The 20,340-nt window shown below is 42.9% G+C and overlaps 1 protein-coding gene across 2 annotated transcripts in view; it reads right to left on the bottom strand.

The window, feature by feature from the left end:
* LOC109913364 (nucleolar protein 4-like) overlaps window positions 1-19,685 on the bottom strand; it is a 336,959-nt gene extending 317,274 nt beyond the window's left edge. For both annotated transcript variants that reach the window (XM_048596355.1, XM_048596356.1), the window contains exons 1-2: window positions 19,028-19,685; window positions 6,283-6,432 (exon numbers count right to left, since the gene is read on the bottom strand). In XM_048596355.1, coding sequence (XP_048452312.1) covers window positions 6,283-6,432; window positions 19,028-19,309 — 432 coding nt within the window. In that variant the 5' untranslated portion in view covers window positions 19,310-19,685. The remainder of the gene's footprint in view (window positions 1-6,282; window positions 6,433-19,027) is intronic.
* Between the last annotated feature and the right edge of the window lie 655 nt (window positions 19,686-20,340).

Below are 20,340 nucleotides of genomic sequence, written 5' to 3'. Positions count from 1 at the left end.
TTAGATAGTGGTTGCATCTTGACTGCGTACGAACAGATTGGCCAAACGGATGTCCAGATTTATTCAGTATGAAGATTGATGCGAGATGAGGGCATATGAAAGTTTGACTTCTTTTACGTTTGGAAATAACAACACAATGGGATCACCGAAAAGAGTGCTGATACCATGCAAAATAGCTGGGACAAGCCACTTTATTGATACTGATGTACTCTCTTGTGAGAGACATTTTGTTAAGTATACGTTCCATGAAAAAGACACAAATGAAACTGGACACGGACCATGATAAAGCAATTGTTTTTACAAAGTCAGGAGATCAGCAGTTTACCCAATCAGAGCATTATTGTTATGGACATATTAACGACGTCAGTTGCTATGAGCCAGAGAGGAAAATATATCATTGTCTTAAAGCTACACCAATAATTTGCTTCTTATTTTAAGTTTAAAAATTCAACTAAGGTTTCAGGGGTGATTGAGGAGTAAAAAAGACATCAATGAAATTAGCAAAATGCAAAATCTGTAAAAAGCATGTCAGGACTCATCCTAAGTAATCCTCTTGCAAATCTTCCATTGGCACATAACTCTAATGAGGTAGGTATCATTAAACTAAACATACAAAACAAAGATAGACATTATTCCATTGTACACTTTACAGACATAGCAATCAGATTTAATTGTTCTGTATATGCATGAACAAAATCATGACTGGATAAATGCATAGAGAAATGGACAAGGACCAGACTTGGAGTACTGGCCATGTCTGACTGACGATAGAGGGGAAATGCCCCAGTGAAAATCCTTTCAGCAATTTACTCTGTGAAAGGAGTCAAGTGGTGATCAATGAAATGCTCCATTAAAATCTTGGCGAATCAATCGAAACGCAAGTTGAAGAATTTACTTCAGATTGTTGGAAGATATCATCCCTATCAAGATATCTATGGGAGGAATCTTTACTTACTTCCTGTAATAAGGCAATAGACCCTTGCCCAAGAGGGGACTGAAATTACTTTCACTTCTTCCTCCAGATTTGACTGCCTTACTTCGCAAAGGGAAGCTTTCATCACAGCTTCGCAAAGGGAAGCTTTCATCACAGCTGAGGTTGGAGAAAAATTACCAGAGTTAAGGTGTCATAGAATGTGTCCAAGATAGATTTGATTCTGGGATTTGGTGTATTATGAAAGGGAGTGGTAGAATCACAGGGAGTGGTAAGGTAATTGGTCATGTCGAAAAGACAGTAGTTATCCAAGATGGTAATCAAAAAATTAAGGTTAATTCTTCAGGGTTAGTCAAGATTGATTATAAACTCTTAATATCTGAGCAAATGGTATGCCTCACAGTGTTTTGCAGTCTTGAGGAATAGTATATAATAAATCAGAGGCTGGATAGTGGTAGCCCGAGTGATCATTTCGCCGAGGAAAAAGCTATCACATCAAAAAGCCATCACATCAAAAAGCCAGAGATTGTAGGAACTGCAGATGCTGGAGAATCCGAGACAACAAGGTGCAGAGCTGGATGAACACAGCAGGCCAAGCAGCATCATAGGAGCAGAAAGGCTGATGTTTCGGGCCTAGACCCTTCATCAAAAAGCCAACTGCCTCAGGTAGTATAGGTCCCATAAGGATAAATGAATGGAGGGATACAATCATTTTAAGAAATGCAGGAACCAACAACAGGTTTAAATATTGGTCAAATTTTCAAAATTATGCAAGAGTGAGGGCCATAGACTGGCAAAATGGAGCAAAGGGTGAAAAATAAGAAAACGTGGATCTGGGAGTGACTCGGGTCAGAGGCTAAAGACATGGAAAATGATGGCTAAAGAGCAGTCTCAAAACAGAACTAAAATCAGAGGTCCTCAGAACTGTAATGTTATGGTCGTTGCTAATAAACTAGAAGATAAACTAATTGTTTTTGCAAATGGAAAGTGCTTTCCAGTTGTGTTTCATGGGTCTCACTTTTGGAACTTTGCTGTATAGTATATATTAATGATTTGAACTTGAATGTGAGAGCCACGATTGGAAAAAGTGAAGATGACACAACGTTTGGACAGGTGGTGAATAGTGAAAAGGATGACTGTCAAATGCAGAATGACATCGATGGGTTAGTTGAGTGGGTGGAAAAGCAACAAATGATTAAGCGACAGAGTATAGAGGAGACTTACAAGAGTATTGTGAAGGTTTGGAAATTGAAGCCTTGATGAAAGGTTGTTTGCCTTAAAACAGAGAAGGCTCAGGAGTGACTTAATTGAGGTGTACAAACTAATGAGGGGCTTGGATAGAATGGACAGGAAAAACCTATTTTCCCTAATGGAGAGGTAAATTATGAAGAACCATAAACTTAAGATGATTGGTAGATGATTAGAGGGGATATGAGGGAAAACCTTTTTACCAAGAGGGTGGCAGGTGTCTGTAATCACTGCCCAGTTTGGTGGTTGAGGCAGAAACCCTCAATTCATTTAAAAGGCACCTGGATCTGCATGTGAAGCACTGTAACCAGCAAAGTTAAGGACCAAGTGCTGGAAAACAGGATTAGAATAGGCAGCTAGTTTACTCAGCTGAATGGCCTTTTTCTGTGCAGAAAGAGACAGAAATATATAGTTCTATGTTTCTAAAGGAAGCAGAACAAAAGTAATTAGATAGTTGAAAGGAGTTTGGAGTCTTTCCTGATATATCAGATAAAACAGACAGCCTTGTCTCATAGATGGATCTATGTTGAAAAAGTCCTTGCAGATAAGACTGCAATAATCATAAAAGTTGGTGATTTCTTATGGAACTGTATTGTGGAATTTGTAAAATATGTTGCCTAAATAATTCTAATGTAATATTAAGACTGAAAGTCACACTTCAGAAACTTTTAAATATTGATTTAGATATTAAGCAGAATAGGACTGCAGTAACTTTGAATCAACAAGCCTATTATTCCTGTGTTGGATAATTGTGCTAGGTCATCCCAGAAAGATGATGTCGCATCTAAAGAAGAAACAGAATAGTTGTATAGCTGGATCCGTCAGTAACATGTTCAGACAAGACCAGATATTAGTTTTTGTGTTTTGAAGACAAGTATCATGATGAAACATGCCAGAACTCAGGATGTTCTAAGGCCAAATCATCATTATTGACCATAAGTTTCTTCTTTTGCATCTGTACCTTGCTCCTACACCAATATCAGACCCAATCGTAGCTCTTGGCATATCTTAAATATTGGTGACAAGAGACCTGAAGTTGAAGCTTTTCATCTTGCACTCAAACAAAAAGCCTTGAATTTCTGTCTCCTTTTAGCTTAGTTCTTGGATATCTGAAAGAAGAAGGGCACAAGGGTGTGTAGTAGTGACTGAGGTGTCAAAAAGGGGAGGTAAGATGTGAGGAGCAGAATAAGGTATGAGCATACTGTCACCATGAATGCTTTTAGCCCCATTGATGGCCAAGGGATTAGTCATGGCTGCTTCAATTATTGCAAACACAGTCTTTAAAACATGCAACTATGCCTATCTGCCACCATTCAGGTGCTGCTGTCTGTGGCTATGTGCCTGAAAGAGAAAAGGAAGTGCACTTAAGTGAGTGCAGTCTTGTTGATTTGTCTGTCATAGTGGAAAGCTGGCAATGCTTACAAGTTGTGGAGATGTGATTATGAAACTTACAGCATTGCTAGGTCAGAGACAGTGAGGTGGAACTGCAAATGTGAACCATAAGTCATGACTAATAGAGATGGTTGGTATGCAAGTGAAGTATTGTGATGCATTGAACATATGTGAAGCCAAAGTGTATGGCATTTGAACATGCATTGCTCACCTTGACCAGTCCTTGGAGGCTACTGAAGTACAGTTAAGTCCTTGTGGTTGCCCTTTAACAGTTATCTTCTTCTACTGCTTTTGCTGTCTATCTGGAGAGCTTCCTGGTGCCCTGTGGGTATAGAACCTTTCTCATCCAGTCTACCTCCTGCTCCAAACCTCTAATACATTGTAGAAAAACATTGGAGTCAGTTCTGTCATTGTGCCACTCTTATTTCTTTCTTAGCAGAAACTCTATAATATTGACTTCCAGCACCTGCTCCAATCAAAATGCACTCTTCCTTCAAGAGTGCAGACTGGCTTGAACACACAATAGCTTCTCATGATTTTGCATGTCCTTTTCAGGTTTGTAGTCACTCACAAGAATGCTTAGTACTGACTGCACACTGCAGTCATCATACCATGTGCATCAAATGTAGTGGTCATGAGTTAATCAAATTTGTGATCGCTGTGCTCATTTTCAGACATTATCAATTTTTTTTGGCCTTTCTTATACCCTTATTGATGGGTTTCAGATGTTCAGAAAGTCAGATTCTTAACCCAACAATAGTTAGACATATGGTAAAGCATATTGCAGTGTTGTGATATTTATTCAAGGCTATCTACCTTCAGGTCAAACGCCACAATCAATTTTGCTATTCATTCATAATCAAGTTGTGTGCAATCCAGCTGCATTCATTACAACATTAGGGAGACACAGGATGACAAATAACAGATCTACATTTTGGGATAGTTTGCCATTTTGCCATAGAAAAAATTGTGGTCATGGCTTCAAGAGAAGATAAGAGGAAAGATAATTAAAATCAGAAAAGCTTTGACATCGGTTTACAAGTTTTATGTTAAATCATTTGTTAGTTTCCCTTGCTAACCAAGATTCACCTCTGTCTGACTGTATTGCAATATCTCACATTTGGTTGTGAGCATGGAAGCACGAGGAGACCAAAATGCAGACAGTAAGTTTTTTTGAACATAATTGCAAAGGCAAATTTTCTTTGCATTCAGAAGAGCAAATAAGGACAGTTAATAATTCTTTTGTTCAAGTCAAGCAAGTCAAACAACTGATTACAAAGTGTAATATGTTCATTATTTGCATATTACTATGCAAAGACACCTTGAACTGAACAGACTGACTTAATTCAATCACAAATGTTTCCTAGTTATGCCTTCTCTTGAATTCGTGAACTAAAAATAGCTGGCGGATTTATTTTTACTTAATCTTACAGGGTTCTTTCTAGGTTTGCCTCGGCAAGATTTGGAAAGATTCAAGTGAAAGACTCAAAAACTGGTTTATCACAACAGGTTGAGGCAAGGATTAATCTTACAGGAATGGGTGGTGCAACTGAACCAGAGAAAGTTATCTACAGCACATCTAAATTTAGAAGAGAGGGCAAGACTTCCTCCAATTTTCATTATTTCCTGATCTCCCAAGGACAGATCAAGAGGCCAGTTGCTGGGTCAAAGTCATAGAACTCCCACCTTAACAGTCCTGTTGGTGTAGAAGTAACACACGGGTTACAGCAGTTCTACGCAGTAGCTCATAACCACCTTCTCAACTCTAAAGATGTGCAGATTAGGTGGATTGGCCATGCTAAATTGCCAAAAGCGTCTAGTAATATGCAGGCTGGGTGGATTAGCCATGGGAAATGCAGGGTTGCAGGGTTACAGGGTTTGGGGGAGGGTTTGGGAGAGGGTTTGGGGGAGGGTGGGATGTTCTTCAGAGGGTCAGTGTAGATTCGATTGGCTGAATGGCTTGCTTCCACACTGTAGGGACTCTATGATTCTATTAATTTGGGATGGGCAGTAAATGTTGGCCTTGACAGCAACACTTCCAACCCATTAATGAATTATTTTTTTAAAAAAGCAGCAACATAGGAACATCTAGTTCCAAGGAACTGAAAGAAAAACTGAAGTAAAAATATAAGAGTGAAAGAATATAGAAATGTCACATTGCAAATTTCTCCCTACCTCAGTACATAATCATTGGTGAAAGCATATTCAAGGGTAGCTACAAACAAGACTATGCTTTTGACTCTGTAGGTTGGTGAACCTAAATGAAGTCTGCTGATGCAGAGAGCCAGTCCACAATTTTTATTTAGATCCTGAGACATTGAGGTAATCTTGAATTTTGCCAGGACTTATTACCACTTTGTTGTAATATCAATCTAGTGTCTAGATGCTCTGGCATACTTCTTCTTCAAATTAAGTTTTAAGACATCATTTTACCCTTTGCTGAGCCTGTACCAGTTGACTGCCTTCCTTCCCTAATATAAAAGTAACTTTTTTTTAACTGCTATAAAGAGTATTGATTTTCAAGGGTTGCATGGTCAACAATGAAGTGTAAAACACTTAAGGATGCCATATGCAGTTATCAATCATAATATTTCACAGGTATTATGTTGAGGGTGGCCTGTCAGAACTGCCATGGCAACCAAAGTATAGTAGCATAGACATGTTACCCTATATAAATACAAAGATGAACGGGTTGAAGAACAATCACTTACTGCTTTATAGGTTCTTTTCTGACCAGCATGTTTTCGGGATTTTTCTCCATTTACTCCCATCTCAACGTGCATGGAATAGATAATATCAAAAAAATCTTCAACCACTGCAACCCGCTTTAAAGACTGCTTCTCTGTAGCACTGACTCCATCCTGTGAACCCATAAAAGAAGTCAAGAGTTGTTCAAGAATTGTATCATGGATGAATAGGAGACTGAACAGTACAAAGTATAGTCCATTAAAAGATTTAGATTTATCAAACAATTTTAATTAAATATTAACATCAAACAGAAGTCAGATTATCGGCAATTTAAGTAAATCATATGCAAAAATTAATTTGAATTAATTTTAAATACGATTTTTCTTAGACAGAAATTGATATCTCAATATACTCACCACATAGAAAATGAAAAACTGACATATTCTGTCCAAGAACTGCTCTTTGCCAAAAGAGAATTACAAGTACACTTGCTACTCCAGCAGATGAAGTGAGTTCACCCAGTGTCCTAATTAACATTAATAAATCCTATTAAAAAAACAAGTTTTCTTCATCTCATGTGTTGGTTGTGAGCCTTGCTGAAAACTGGTTAATACTTACAAGTAATAATAATTCAAAAATAATTCATTGCTGTAAGAGCTAATATTTAATGAAGTTACATAAATGCAAATGCTTTCTATTCACCAATCTCTGCTTCAAGCATGAAGTCAGAATTCAACAGCTACAAAAAAAGAGGCCTCTTTAGTTGAGTAATTGGAAGTAACTTGTACTGTTATACTCAACAGGTACAGCAGGCTAACAGAGAGAGAGAGAAAGGTAGTTTCTTGTACTTCGCCAGTTCTGCAGTTATCAGTCAAAGCACGGATTATAAGAGCAGGGAGGTTATGTTGGAGCTGTACGGAACTTTGGCTAGGTGTGTTGTTCTGATCGCTAAACTACAGAAAGGATGTGATTGCATTGGAAGGGGTGCAAAGGAGATTCACCAGGATGCTGCTTGGGATAGAGTATTTCAGCTTTGAAGAGAGGATCATAGAGAATCTTAGAATCATAGAATCCCTACAGTGTGGAAACAGGCTCTTTGGCCCAACAAGTCCACACCAACCCTAAAGCATCCCACCCAGACCCATCCCCCTATAACCCACCTAATCTACACATCCCTGAATACCACGGGCAACTTAGCATGGCCAATCCACCTACCATGCATATTTTTGTGACTGTGGGAGGAAACCAGAGCAAACCCACGCAGACATGGGGAGAATGTGCAAACCCCACACAGACAGTCGCCCAAGGGTGAAATCGAACCCGGGTCCCTGATGCTGTGAGGCAGCAGTGCTAACCACTGAGCCACCGTGCTGCCCTCCTGTTGGAGGATGAATAAGCTTGGGTTGTTTTCTTTGCAACGGATAAGATTGAGAGGGGACCTGATAGAGCGTTATAAGATTACGAGGGGCACGGACAGAGTTGATAGAAAGTAGAGATAACACAGTGTGGAGTTGGAGGAATACAGCAGGCCAGGCAGCATCAGAGGAGCAGGAAAGTTGATGTTTCGGGTTGGGATCCTTCTTCAGAAATGGGAGTGGGGAGCAGCTCAGAAATAAATAGAGAGGAGGGGTGGGGCTGGGGAAGGTAGGTGGGATGGTGATAGGTGAGTGCAGGTAGGCAGTGGTGGGGATTGGTCAGTGAGGTGGGAGGAGTGGATAGGTGGGAGAGAAGATAGACAGGTTGTGTCAGGCCAAGGAGGTGGGGATGAGACCGGGGATGGGGAGATTTTGAAACTGGTAAAGTCCACATTTAGGCCATTGGGCTGTAGGCTCCCAAGGCAGAATATGAGGTGCTGCTCCTCCAGTTTCCAGGTGGCGTCATTGTGACACTGTAAAAGGCCCGGGATGGACATGTCATCCAGTGAGTTGGAGCTGAAATAGTTCGCAACCAGAAAGTGTCGTTTGTTGCGAACTGAGTGCAGATGCTCTACAAAACAGTCTCCGAGCCTCCACTTGGTCTCACCCATGTAGAGGAGGCCACATCGGGAGCAGTGGATGCTATAGACCACATTGACAGATGTGCAGGTGGACCTCTGTCTGATGTGAAAGGTTTGTTTGGTGTCTTGAATGGAGGTGAGGGGGGAGGTGTGGGGGCAGGTGTAGCCCTTCCTGCAGTTGCAGGGAAAGGTGCCAGGAATGGTGCGGTTAGTGGGGAGTGAGTCGCGAAGAGAGCAGTCTCTACGACAGGCAGATAGGGGTGGGGCTCCCCACCCTACCTGCACTCACCTATCACCATCTCACCTACCTTCCCCAGCTCCACCCCTCCTCTCTCTATTTATTTCTGAGCTCCCTTCCCCCTCCCCCATTTCTGAAGAAGGATCCTAACATGAAACGTCAACTTTCCTGCTCCTCTGATGCTGCCTGGCTTGCTGTGTTCCTCCAGTTCCACACTGTCTCCAGCATTGGCAGTTCTTACTATGTCTGAGTTGATAGAAAGTAGCTGTTCCCCTTAGTTGAAGGGTCAAGAACAAGAATGCACATTTTTAAAGTGAAAGGAGGCTTCTTTCACCCAGAGGGTGATGGGAGTCTGGAATGCACTGCCTGGGAAGGTAGTTGAGGCAGCTAGCCTTACATTTAAAAAGTATTTGGACGGACACTTGAAGTGTCATAACATTCAAGGCTATGGGCCTAGTGTGGGAAAGTGGGACTAGTGTAGCTAGTAGTGTACTTTTGGCAGCACAGACCTGATGGGCCAGACTCTGTACTGTACGATTATGACATTTGCAGATTGCTTCTGTTCTCTTGGCAGAACTATGGTTGATTTCTGAAAGCCTTTTTCCTTGAACTCTGACTGAGAACTTTTTATCTGGGGATGTGCCTGAGTCCTTCTTGAGGAGTTCTGTTTGAAAGGGTGTATCTTAACCTGTCTTGTACAGATTAGACTTAAGATTTCTGCTATTTTAACTTCGATTAATCACTGTTCCACAAAGCAAGTCAATTATGCTGGAATTCCCTGTGGGGATCCTTCCAGTCTCCTATTTGTCTCAGAAGCTTTGAATATTCACACCTTCAGAAGGATTTATTGAATTGTCCAAGGGTTAATTTAATTCTAAAAGTGTCACTTTGTGTTTGATGCTGCAATAAGACATTCACTTGTCTGTCTTTTTGGTTGGGGTGAATCAACAATGAACAGCCATATGACTCCCAGAAGCCATTGTTTTAGGCTCATTATTTTACAAAAAAATCTACTGTTTCTTTAAATGGATACGACATGATACACAATAATAACAGACATTTCTGTCAGCATCGTTATATGCATCTGATAGCAATGTAGGCCATTCAACTCTTTGAGCCTGTTCCACCATTCAATGAGATCATGCCTGATCTGTGGCCTAACCCCATATACTGCCTTTGGCCCATATCCCTTAATACATATATTTAACAAAACTATGTGTCTCTGATTTAAAAGTAATAACTCATCTAGCATCGACTGCCATTTGTGGAAGAGAGTTCCATAATTCTACCATCCTTCGTATGTAGAAGTGCTTCCTAAAATCCCTCCTGAACGTCTGGCCCCAATTCACAGGTCCATAAACAAAAGCTACAACCAGCAGTTGCTCCTGATTACGGTAGCATGAAACTACCAATTGTTATAAAAACCCATCTGGTTCACTAACTTCCTTGAGGGAAGAATTTGCCATCTTTTACCTGGTCTCATCTACATGTCACCAGACCCATGGCAACATACTTAAATCTTAACTGCTCGCTGAAATAGCCAGCAAGGCATTCCAAAGCCACTGACACTGTGGGTGCTCATACACTAAATGGAATGAAGCAGTTCAATAAGATGGCTCACCCCATTACTGCAAACGATACATCACATGAAGTGAAATTTTTTTTAAAACGTTCTTGCAATGTACCCGTTTAAGTACCAGCAGTTGTAATTTTTTTCTTCATTAAATTTTAACCAATACTGTGTCAGATATCCTCCTCTTTTGCCATGCTTTTGGCACCATTTTTGTACTCAGCAAAGATGTGAAGTGTTCATTTAGTATATGCCCACTGCCTTCATCTGTAAATCCCCCTTTCGATCCCTATTTGGCTACTTCTCATTTTTGCTTTTAATTGGCTTATTGAAGACTCCTGGATTCCCTTTAATATTGGTTGGCAGTCTTTTTTGGAAGTCTCTCTTTGTTTCCCTTTTTCACTTCTCCTCTGAACTTCTATATTCAGCCCTGGTTCAGAATTGTATTATCAACATGGCATACATCACACATACACCCCTCTCCAGCTTCATTTTACTCTCCATCTCTTTTGTCATCCAGAGAGATCTGGTCTTGTTTATCCTACCATTCCCCCTCATGGGGTTGTATCTTGTTTGTACCTCAATATTTTGTCTTTATGGCTGCTTATGCTTCTGTTACAGTTCAACTTGTAGCCTATGATTCCAATTTAAAAAGCCCAAATCTGTTATTAGCCACTGAAATTGGTCCTTCTCCAATTAATCATTTTCTGAATTTCACTTCCTTTTCCAAAGCTAACCGAACCTGATGATACAATGATCATTGACCCCAAAATGCTGTCCCACTGACTCATGCTCCACGTTGCCCACTTCATCTCTGATCCAGCAATATTTCAATAAAATATGGTGTTGGCAGAGCGCAGCAGACGAACAGGAAAGTCAACATTTCAGGTCTGGACCCTTCATCAGGACTGGTGAGAGAAAAGGGAGCTCAGAAATAAATAGAGGGAGGGGGTGGGGATGGGGAAGGTGGATGGGATGGTGATAGGTGGATGCAGGTAGGGGGTTGTAGGGATTGGTCAATGGAAGGGGTGGAGCTGATAGGTGGGAAGAAAGATGGACAGGTTGTGTCAGGTCAAGGACGCGGGGATGAGCGGGAGGCTGGACATGAAATGGGGCCGGGGGTGGGGAAATTTTGAAGTTGGTGAACTCTATGTTGAGGCCATTGGGCTGTAAGCTCCTGAGGCGGAATGTAAGGTGTTGCTCCTCCAGTTTGCGTGTGGCCTCATTTTGACAGTGGAGGAGGCTCCAGGATGGACACGTTGCCAAAGGAGTGGGAGGGGGAGTTGAAATGGCTGGCAACTGGAAGGTGGTGTTGATTGGAGCGTACCGAGCGCAGATGCTCCGGAAATCAGTCCCCAAGTCTGCACTTGGTCTCCCCTTAATTTGTAGGAAGTGGGAGGAGTCAAAAAGGGCAAGGACTAGTTCCACCAAGCAGATGAGTACGTCAGTGAAGGGGGACTGGTTGGGCCTGTGGGAGAGGAAGAAACAGAGGGCTTTTAGACCCTCCTCATGGGGGATACAGGTGTAGAGCGACTGAGCGTCCATGGTGAAGATGAGGTGTTGGGGGCCAGGGAACTGAAAGTCTTGGAGAAGGTGGAGGGCGTGGGTAGTGTCCCGAATGTAGGTGGGGAGTTCCTGGACCGGAGGGGAAAGAACAGAGTCAAGGTAGGAGATGAGTTCAGTAGGGCAGGAGCAGACAGAGACAATGTGTTGACTGGAGCAGTCAGGTTTATGGATTTTGGATAGGAGGTAGAAACGGGGTGATGCAGGGTTGGGGAACTATACACAGCCACAGCCTCCAACCTTTCTCCTACCCAAAATTCATTAACCTGACTGCCCCTGTCAACCCATTATCTCTGCCTGCTCCTGCCTCACTGAACCCAGCTCCTCTACACTCATCTGCTTGGTGGAACTAGTCCTCACCCTCAACAACTTTTCCTTTGACTCCTCCCACTTCCTACAAATTAAGGGGGTGGCTACAACCACCCGCATGGGTCCAAGCTATGCCTGACTCTTCACAGGATACATGGAACAGTCCCTCTTCCACAGCTACACTGGCACCATCCCTCATCTCTTCCTCCGCTACATTGATGACTGTATCAGTGCTGCCTCGTGCTCCCACAAGGAGCACGAACAGTTCATCCACTTCACCAACATCTTTCATTCCGACTTCAAATTCACCTGGACCATCTCTGACACCTCCCTCCCCTTCCTGGTCCTCTCCGTCTCCATCTCTGGCAACTGACTTAGCACCGATATCCATTTCAAACCCACTGATCCCAACGCCACCTCGACAACACCTCCTCTCACCCACCTTCTTGCAAAAATGCGATCCATTCTCCCAACTCGTCCACGTCCACCTCCACCTCCACCTCATCTATTCCTGGGATGAGGCGTTCAACTCCCGGATATCCCAGATGTCATCCTGTTTCAAGGACCATAATTTCCCGTCTCCCGTGATTCAAAATGCCCTCAACCGCATCTCCTGCATTTCCCACACTTCTGCTGTCAAACCCCCTCTCTAGAACAACAAGGAGAGAGTCCCCCTGGTCCTGACATACCACCCCACCAATCTCCAAATCTAACTCATCATCCTCTGCCATTTTCACCACCTGCAATCTGACCCCACCACAAAAAGATATTTCCTTCCCCACCTTTATCTGCTTTCTATAGGGACCACTCACTCCACGACTCCCTCGTCAGCTCCACACTCACCACCAACCTCCCCAACACATCCGGCACCTTTCCCTGCAACTGAAGGATTTTCTACACCTGCCCCTACATCTCTCCTCTCACCTCCGGCCAAAGCCCCAAACCAACATTCCATATTTTGCAGAGATTCACCTGTACATCTTCTAACCTGGTCAGTTGCACCTGTTGCTTCTGACGTGGTTTCCTGTATATCGGGGAGACCAAGCGCAGTCTTGAGGACTGATTGGTGGAGCATCTGTGCTAGGTACACTCCAATCAACACCACCTTCCAGCTGCCAGACATTTCAACAGGCCCTCCCACTCCCACTCCCTTGGTAAAATGTCCATCCTGGACCTCCTCCAACGTCAAAATGAAGCCACACATTAATTGGAGGAACACCACCTTACATTCTGCCTCGGGAGCCTATAGCCCAATGGCCCCAACAGAGAATTCACCAGCTTCAAAATCTCCCCAACCCCAGCCTCATTCCATGTCCAGCCCTCCCTCTCATCTCTGCCTCCTTGACCTGATACAACTTGTTTATCTTCTTTCTCACCTATCCGCTCCACCCTTCCCACTGACCAATCCCTACAGTCCCCTACCTGCATCCACCTATCACTATCCCACCTACTTTTCCCCAGCCCCATGCCCACTCCCTCTGTTTATTTCTGAGCTCCCTTCCCTCTCCCCGGTCCTGATGAAAGGTTCTGACGCGAAATGTTAACTTTCCTGCTCCTCTGATGCTGCAAGACCTGCTGTGCTTGTCCTGCTTCACGTTTTATCGACTCTAACTTCCAGCATCTGCAGTCCCTACTATCTCCAGCAATATTTCCATCCTTTTTTCTGGACTGCAAACATACCAATGTGCAAAATTTTCCTTAACACATTTCTCCCTCTCTGCCCTTTATACTATTACTATCCCTGCCTACTTTTTAATGACTAGCAAAATGTATTGCCAACACCTAAGATGGCTACCTGCCACCTACACTATGCATAAGGCAGCCCTGACGATATCAATGTAAGATATTCTGTTTATGCTGCTACTCTTACCACTTGCTGCTGGTCACTATCTTGCCTGCTCACTGCTGCCTGGCTTACCACTTTGAAAAGGGAGTGAAGCAATGAGTCAGGTGCTGGTTGAAGCACTGATAGTTCTTTCTAAGCATGCCTCTGGGTCAGTGGCTTTTTAATTAACTTCAGCAGCACTTCTCATATAGATGCTATAGTGGTACAGTGCTGCCAGTTGAATAAAACCACAGACTGCCAAGTCCATTCTGCCATGAAGTCAAAATATAGCAGATACTCGAAATCTGAGACAAACTCAGAAGTTCTGAAGAAAAGTCAACTGTGCTTAAAACTTTCAGAGATAGTAGGAACTGCAGATGCTGGAGAATCTGAGTTAACAAGGTGTAGAGCAGGATGAACACAGCAGGCCAAGCAGCATCAGAGGAGCAGGAAAGCTGAAGAAGGGTCGAGATCCGAAATGTCAGCTTTCCTGCTTGGCCTGCTGTGTTCATCCAGCTCTACACCTTGTTATCTCTGTACTTAAAATTTAAACTGTTTTTCTATCCTGGGATGTTACCAGACCTGCCAATTCAATTTTGCCATATTGATTCCATGAGCTAATGAGCAGGACTTTGACTGCAAAACTGATTCCAGCAGGTGAAATTACTCCATCACCTAATGGTGGTGCTGACCTTAAATGCATCCAAGAATTAAAGACCCTCATGACAATTAGTGTAATTTTTGCACCTCTGTAATTTATTTGCAAATTTATTTTGATGTATCTTTTCCACTTGTTGGTGGCCTATAATATACCCAACAATGTAAAACAGTAATTATTATCTTTTGCCAAGTAAATAATAACAACCGTATCATTAAGACTTATTTACCTTCCTTTCTCTTGTTGCAAAATAAGCATGCACTTCTGCTTACAAGTGTGCACTGAAGCTTTCACACTACCTTGAAGCTTTTTAATAAAGGAACCCATCAATGCCATAACTAATGAATTTCTGTGTAATAGGTGTTGGCTGTCACCGCTTGTGAGCAATCCCTATAAAATCATGTGGTCTCTTATATAATCTCATATTTCCTCTGGGAAACAGGGCATTGTCCAGCAGTAGGTTATTAGCTTTCAAGATATATTCCAAATTAGGAGCGTTGAAGTCGTAACGTAATCATTGTCCCAATCATTCAGTTTTGTACATTCAAACGTAATCCACTAAAAAGACGATTCAACAGGTTATGTGCCAACAAATTAGAAAAATTTCGAACAATCTCAACTTTTGAGAGCCGTGCTGTGTAACCAACTAGCCAATGACAAGGATGATCGAAGCTAGTTCAGGCTATTCTATCTAGATCTTTGAGCAGCGTTGTACAATATTAACATCAACGGTATTAGTAACGTGAATACGTGAGTTGATGCGAAGATTTAGCGTTGGCGATAACCGAAGACCGTTTCGCTCAGTGTCTAATGAATCTCAACATGACGGAGCTACACAGGGTTGAACAAACTTGTTCCATTTCTAAATGGTACATTTCCTGCCGTCTAGGTTGAAAATGTTTGAGTAATTTTCCTCCTGAGTTTGGGGCGAGAGATTTTTTTCAGAATTGGGTCATAGTCTTGTGTACAGAAGGAGACCATTTGACCCCCTGAGTATGTAAGTCTAAACAAAAATTAAGATTCTGTAATGTCTGGATTTTTTGACTCATCAAATTGCCATTTATGACATTTAAACGAACAAGTATAATATAGGTTAGTTGAGTCCGTCACTTTGTCAAAGGAAGAAGAACCGCCAGCGGGATCCAAAACTGAATTGAAACTGAAGAAATTTAACGAATGTCGATGGATCTCCTAAGCCCTGTTCATCATAACGTGTATTTTAAATTTGGTGGGACCGAGTTGTTTAGATGTACTGAGGGCATCCATTTCACAGGGTATTCAGCTGTCTAGTTTCAGGAAGTAACCGTTTTAAGATTTGGTGAAGTAATTGGGAGTTGCAAACAGATCCTGAACACAAATAAAGGAAAATCAATAGTGTAATTAATGCGTCAGTTTTATTTATTTGAAACATGGTTTTCCACTCCTATCCCACCCCATGCTGTAAAAGCGACACTGAATGAAGCACTCAGCAGGGTGACAAAGCAAGAGTGTATGTTATTATCCCCGAGGGTTCAAAATCTTGGTCGTGATAAACAGATGGGAATGTAAGCTCGTTAACCTTGTGCGATTCACACCTGTGGCAATTAGCACTGACTCTGGAAAATATTTAATTTTATTTTTCTGTCACACCAACTTAAAAGGATTCTAATGGCATCACCAGCTATTCACTTCAACGCAAAAATGATGCGCATGTACACGATTTCTATTTCATAAGAGATTTTACGGCAATTGTGGCCTGCTGACAACAATCCTGTTAGCAAATGCTGGAGTCAGCCTGCTCGCACAGCAATTACACACACAGACACAGTAATTCTGCTTCAATGTCGCATAAACTAAATTGCCTTTCCAGTTGGTGAGATTGCTGCGTGGGTATATATATGTAAAACGAAGCGTTAAAATCTTGAATTGCATCCAAAAGGTGTCGAATTGCTCCAGGTTCACCGTAAAATTTAGTTTTAGAAGCTGCCGTCGGCCGTTTGCAAGGGTGGAAAGCTTTTTTTAAAAAAAACTCCATTTAAGTATCAAAAAGGAACATCCTCCCCGGTGTAAAATATATATTTTTTAAATCTACTTGAACTTTTCTCTTTATTTTGTTGGCACAGCAGCTGCTGGCCTTGCCTTGCCACAGCGGCTCCCATTGTCCACTGGGGAAACCAAAAAAACAGGTTGATTCTGCGCCGTAGGCCGGAGCCGAGCCACGAGCAGGTAGTAACCGTCTCCATGGCAACGCGCGAGCAGCCGCGAGGTGAGGAGACACTGGAGCGAGGATCCGGGCAGCCGGGCGCGCCCCACCCCCTCAGCGGCCCGGGAAATGTCGGCGAGGCAGCGCGCGCCCCCGCGAATAGGGTTGGTGGGGGCGGGGGGTAGGGGAGCTCGCCCTCGTGGGCGCGCGCTCAGGCGGGACCCACAGCCTTTCGCAGCACAGATGCATTTTACGCCAGATCTGTCGACACCCCGACCGGCCAGGCAACACCAGCAGCTTTCGAAGGGGGGAGGGGAAAGAGATGGCACGCCATTCCAGGCCTTGTCATCGAATTTTAAAACCTTAAAACGCACAGCAGGACAGCCACATGACTTTGCGTTTGCTTTTTTAAAAATCCTCCCACGTTTAAAATTATACAGACAGCGACTGTAAAACTAACAAGAGTCTGCTGAGTAACTTGCTAATGCAATAAATATTCCAGAAGGTAACGTTGGTGACAGACAGGCCTACCAGATAACAATATGGTCGCCAATAACACCCTCTGAACATAAGTAAAATTGATAAATTCGGATGTCTGATAATGTTTTATTATCACTCCCTGATTTTATCAATCATATACTAAAACACAATTATATAGTGGTTATCTTCAGAGTTCACATACATTTTTCCAATCAGAGCTGGACATCTTTAACTTCCTAGTTGAGTGAAATAGTAAAATATTTATTTAGAATATTCTTCAACTGAGTCCTTGGCGCTTTTTGCTAACAAGGTGGCAATCGAGTGAAGAAAAGCTTTTTTTTCTGCCCGCTACGTGTGTATGCATTTTTTATACCAAAGTGATTCTCTACTAATACTTGTTTGTCAAAGTCTCCACCTTTAAAATGTCTTGCCTCTAGATTGGACATTCTAGTTGTTGTTAGAAAATACCCTCAGCATTTGATATGTTTGAGTAAACGTCAGCTCCCACCCATATTCTTATTCTGAACGAAATTAAAAAGTATTGAATTTACTTGGTATACATGAGAAACAGAACGTATAATCAGATAAAACAGACAGGTAGGTGGCCATTCGTCAGCTTTCTACCAGCATCCGTCGACTGCTGGTACCTTCGCCCCATCGTGATGAAAGAAATGCCAGGTCGTGAGGTTCTGTTGCCTGGTGACAAAAGTGCATATGCCAGACCATGGGAGGAAATGAATGCAGAAATATCGATAAATTATAACCTAACTCTCTATGATGCTGCTGGTTGAGCAGTAAAACATCAAAATGCACCGTCAATGTAAGCTCCGAAACACAGAAATTGCTTGTACTTTTTAATGGGAATGAATACAGTTTGCTTTCTGTGGAATGTATAAAATGGATACTGAACGGTGCAAAGCGCCCTCCCATTTTATTTGCAATTGCCTGTCCTGTTGATGGCACTTGTAATTCAGTCTCTTAGCCAGTCGGGTACTGTAGTTAATTAGCCCGATAGCTGACGATGTTTCTGTATCTCCCATGTCTTTTAAAAGACAGTAATCATGAAGCCTAATTATCAGACTGCAACCGCGGATTTAGTGACAAGAGCGGATCTCTTAGGTAGACAGGAAAGAACTGTCCAAAAAGAAGTCCCCAAAGCCCCAGCATAATCCAGGTTGTCAGCAACGTTACGGAAAACAGAGCCCATCACAGACGTCCTCCTTGTAATCACACCCTTTCTGTTTCACCGGGATAATCGCGTGGGTGGATGAGGGGATTTGGATTGTTAACAAAAATGTTTCTGAACAACAGCTATCACCATTACTCGTCTGATGCCACTGAAAACAGAAGACCTGCGAGGGCTGTTTAAAATAAGTGGTTAAAAAGAGCTATTTAAATATTACTTATTAAAATCGAACTATAGTTTAGTAGTTTTCCTGTATTTTTGAAATTGCAATATCAGCACGAACATAATACTAGATGTATTGGGAAAAACAAGTCTGTTTAGAAAATAATTGGAAAAACTGAGGGGGGGGGATTTATACACACCCACAAGCGCTGCATTTGGCTTCCCACCAAAAATTCTGTCCCGACACTATGTAATGATATCCAGGATGCACCAAGCACACTTGCCTCAAATTATGTCTTATAATGCGACTCTGGGAATTAATGCTACTCTTAAAATATAGAGATTGTCAAGGTAAATGGTCGAGATGTTCACTTAGGAAGCAATTGACCCCAAACGTCATTTTCCGTGCAATTAAATAGAGATCGTTATGAGTGTACAAGCTGGACGTGCCAGCCTCGCCAACATGACCGACTGATGTACCATACTAAAGACCCCGCCATCAGGCAGCCAACTGTGGCACCCCTTTGCTTCTTCATGTGTAGACTTTTTGGGGGTGGGGGAAAGAATAAACATCAACTTTAATACAAGTAAGCACTAACCGTTGTTTTGACTGGCACGTAAAGGACCAGTTTACCACCTCCAGCCTTCAGCTCCTCCGACGATCCCAGCTGGAACCCTTTCGATTTCACCCAGAATTTAAATTTGGCGTTATCGGCAGAGCTTGGTTCTACTCCGCTCAGAAACTGGACGATGCGATCGTATTTCTTACGGGTGACCGTCTTGGTTTTGCCCGAGTCCCCATAGGTTTTCAGACACCAGTCCTGAAACTGACGGTACAGGTCCCGGTCACTGCTGTCCCGTGCGGCCGCTTTGTTCTCCATAATAGTCCAGGAGCCTGGGACTCGAGTGTGGCTAATGTATGGACTTTACACCTGGATAGCCCGACGAAACAACAATGCACCGAAAAGGGTGGTAGCCGGCAAATCCGAACCAGCAGTGCTAATACACTAAATCGGTCTTTTTAATGTATACAGTATTTCAAGAAAAACCATACGGCAGAAAAGACCGAGCAATGCACATAGATAAAACTGCCGGTTTGTAAAGACAGCAATGCGGCCGGAGCCCCGCTCTGGTATAGCAATTTTTTTTGTTCCTGCCCCGTTGGTACCGTTAGCAGCAGTGCCGCCCTTGGCCGAGTCGGTGCCGCCTGCGGGACTCTGGCCGTGCAGAGTGGAGGCGAGCAGGATCACGCGCGGCGCTCTCTCTCTCTCTCTCCCTCCCCCCCTCCCTGTCGGCCCCCCCTCCTCCTCCTCCTCCCTCCAGCCCCCGAGCTGCCGGAGACAGAGCGCGAGCGCTGGGTTTCCCTGCTCCACCAGCTCCTTCCCTTTTGGTTTCGAGCCACGCGATTGGACAGCGGAACAAAAGTTTCTCTGGCGACGGCCAATCAATGATGTCACGTACAGCTGTCCCATTTAGGAATACAGTGCAACGCGCATGCCTCCTGCAACGGGAGAGCAGCGCGCATTCAACAGCTGATACAGGTGAATCCAGCAATCGAACAAAACGCGCTGGGGTCCTGCGCGAAGGGAAACAAACAAAGAAAAAAAAATCACTGCTTAGATTATGACAAAATAGTTATATAATCATGTCACCCACAAGCATGACAAATAGGGTCAAGTGGTCTACATTAAAATTAGCCAACACACCCAAGTACACTGCAAAGAAACATGTTTTGGCACTTCAACTGGAACGTATGTAAATAGATGTACCATTTTATCTCGATCTCACGTTTGAGACACACCCGGAACACATGGCCAAGTCTGAGCTTCTGACTGATTTTTATCCATTCGTTTTCTGAAAAAAAAATCCTTGGCTGAAATCCCCCTCCAATATTGGTTCAGAACCTAAAGTT

The sequence above is a fragment of the Rhincodon typus genome, chromosome 4 (assembly GCF_021869965.1).
Source record: "Rhincodon typus isolate 14 chromosome 4, sRhiTyp1.1, whole genome shotgun sequence".
Taxonomy (NCBI): domain Eukaryota; kingdom Metazoa; phylum Chordata; class Chondrichthyes; order Orectolobiformes; family Rhincodontidae; genus Rhincodon; species Rhincodon typus.
This window is presented reverse-complemented; position numbering and strand designations above follow the sequence as displayed.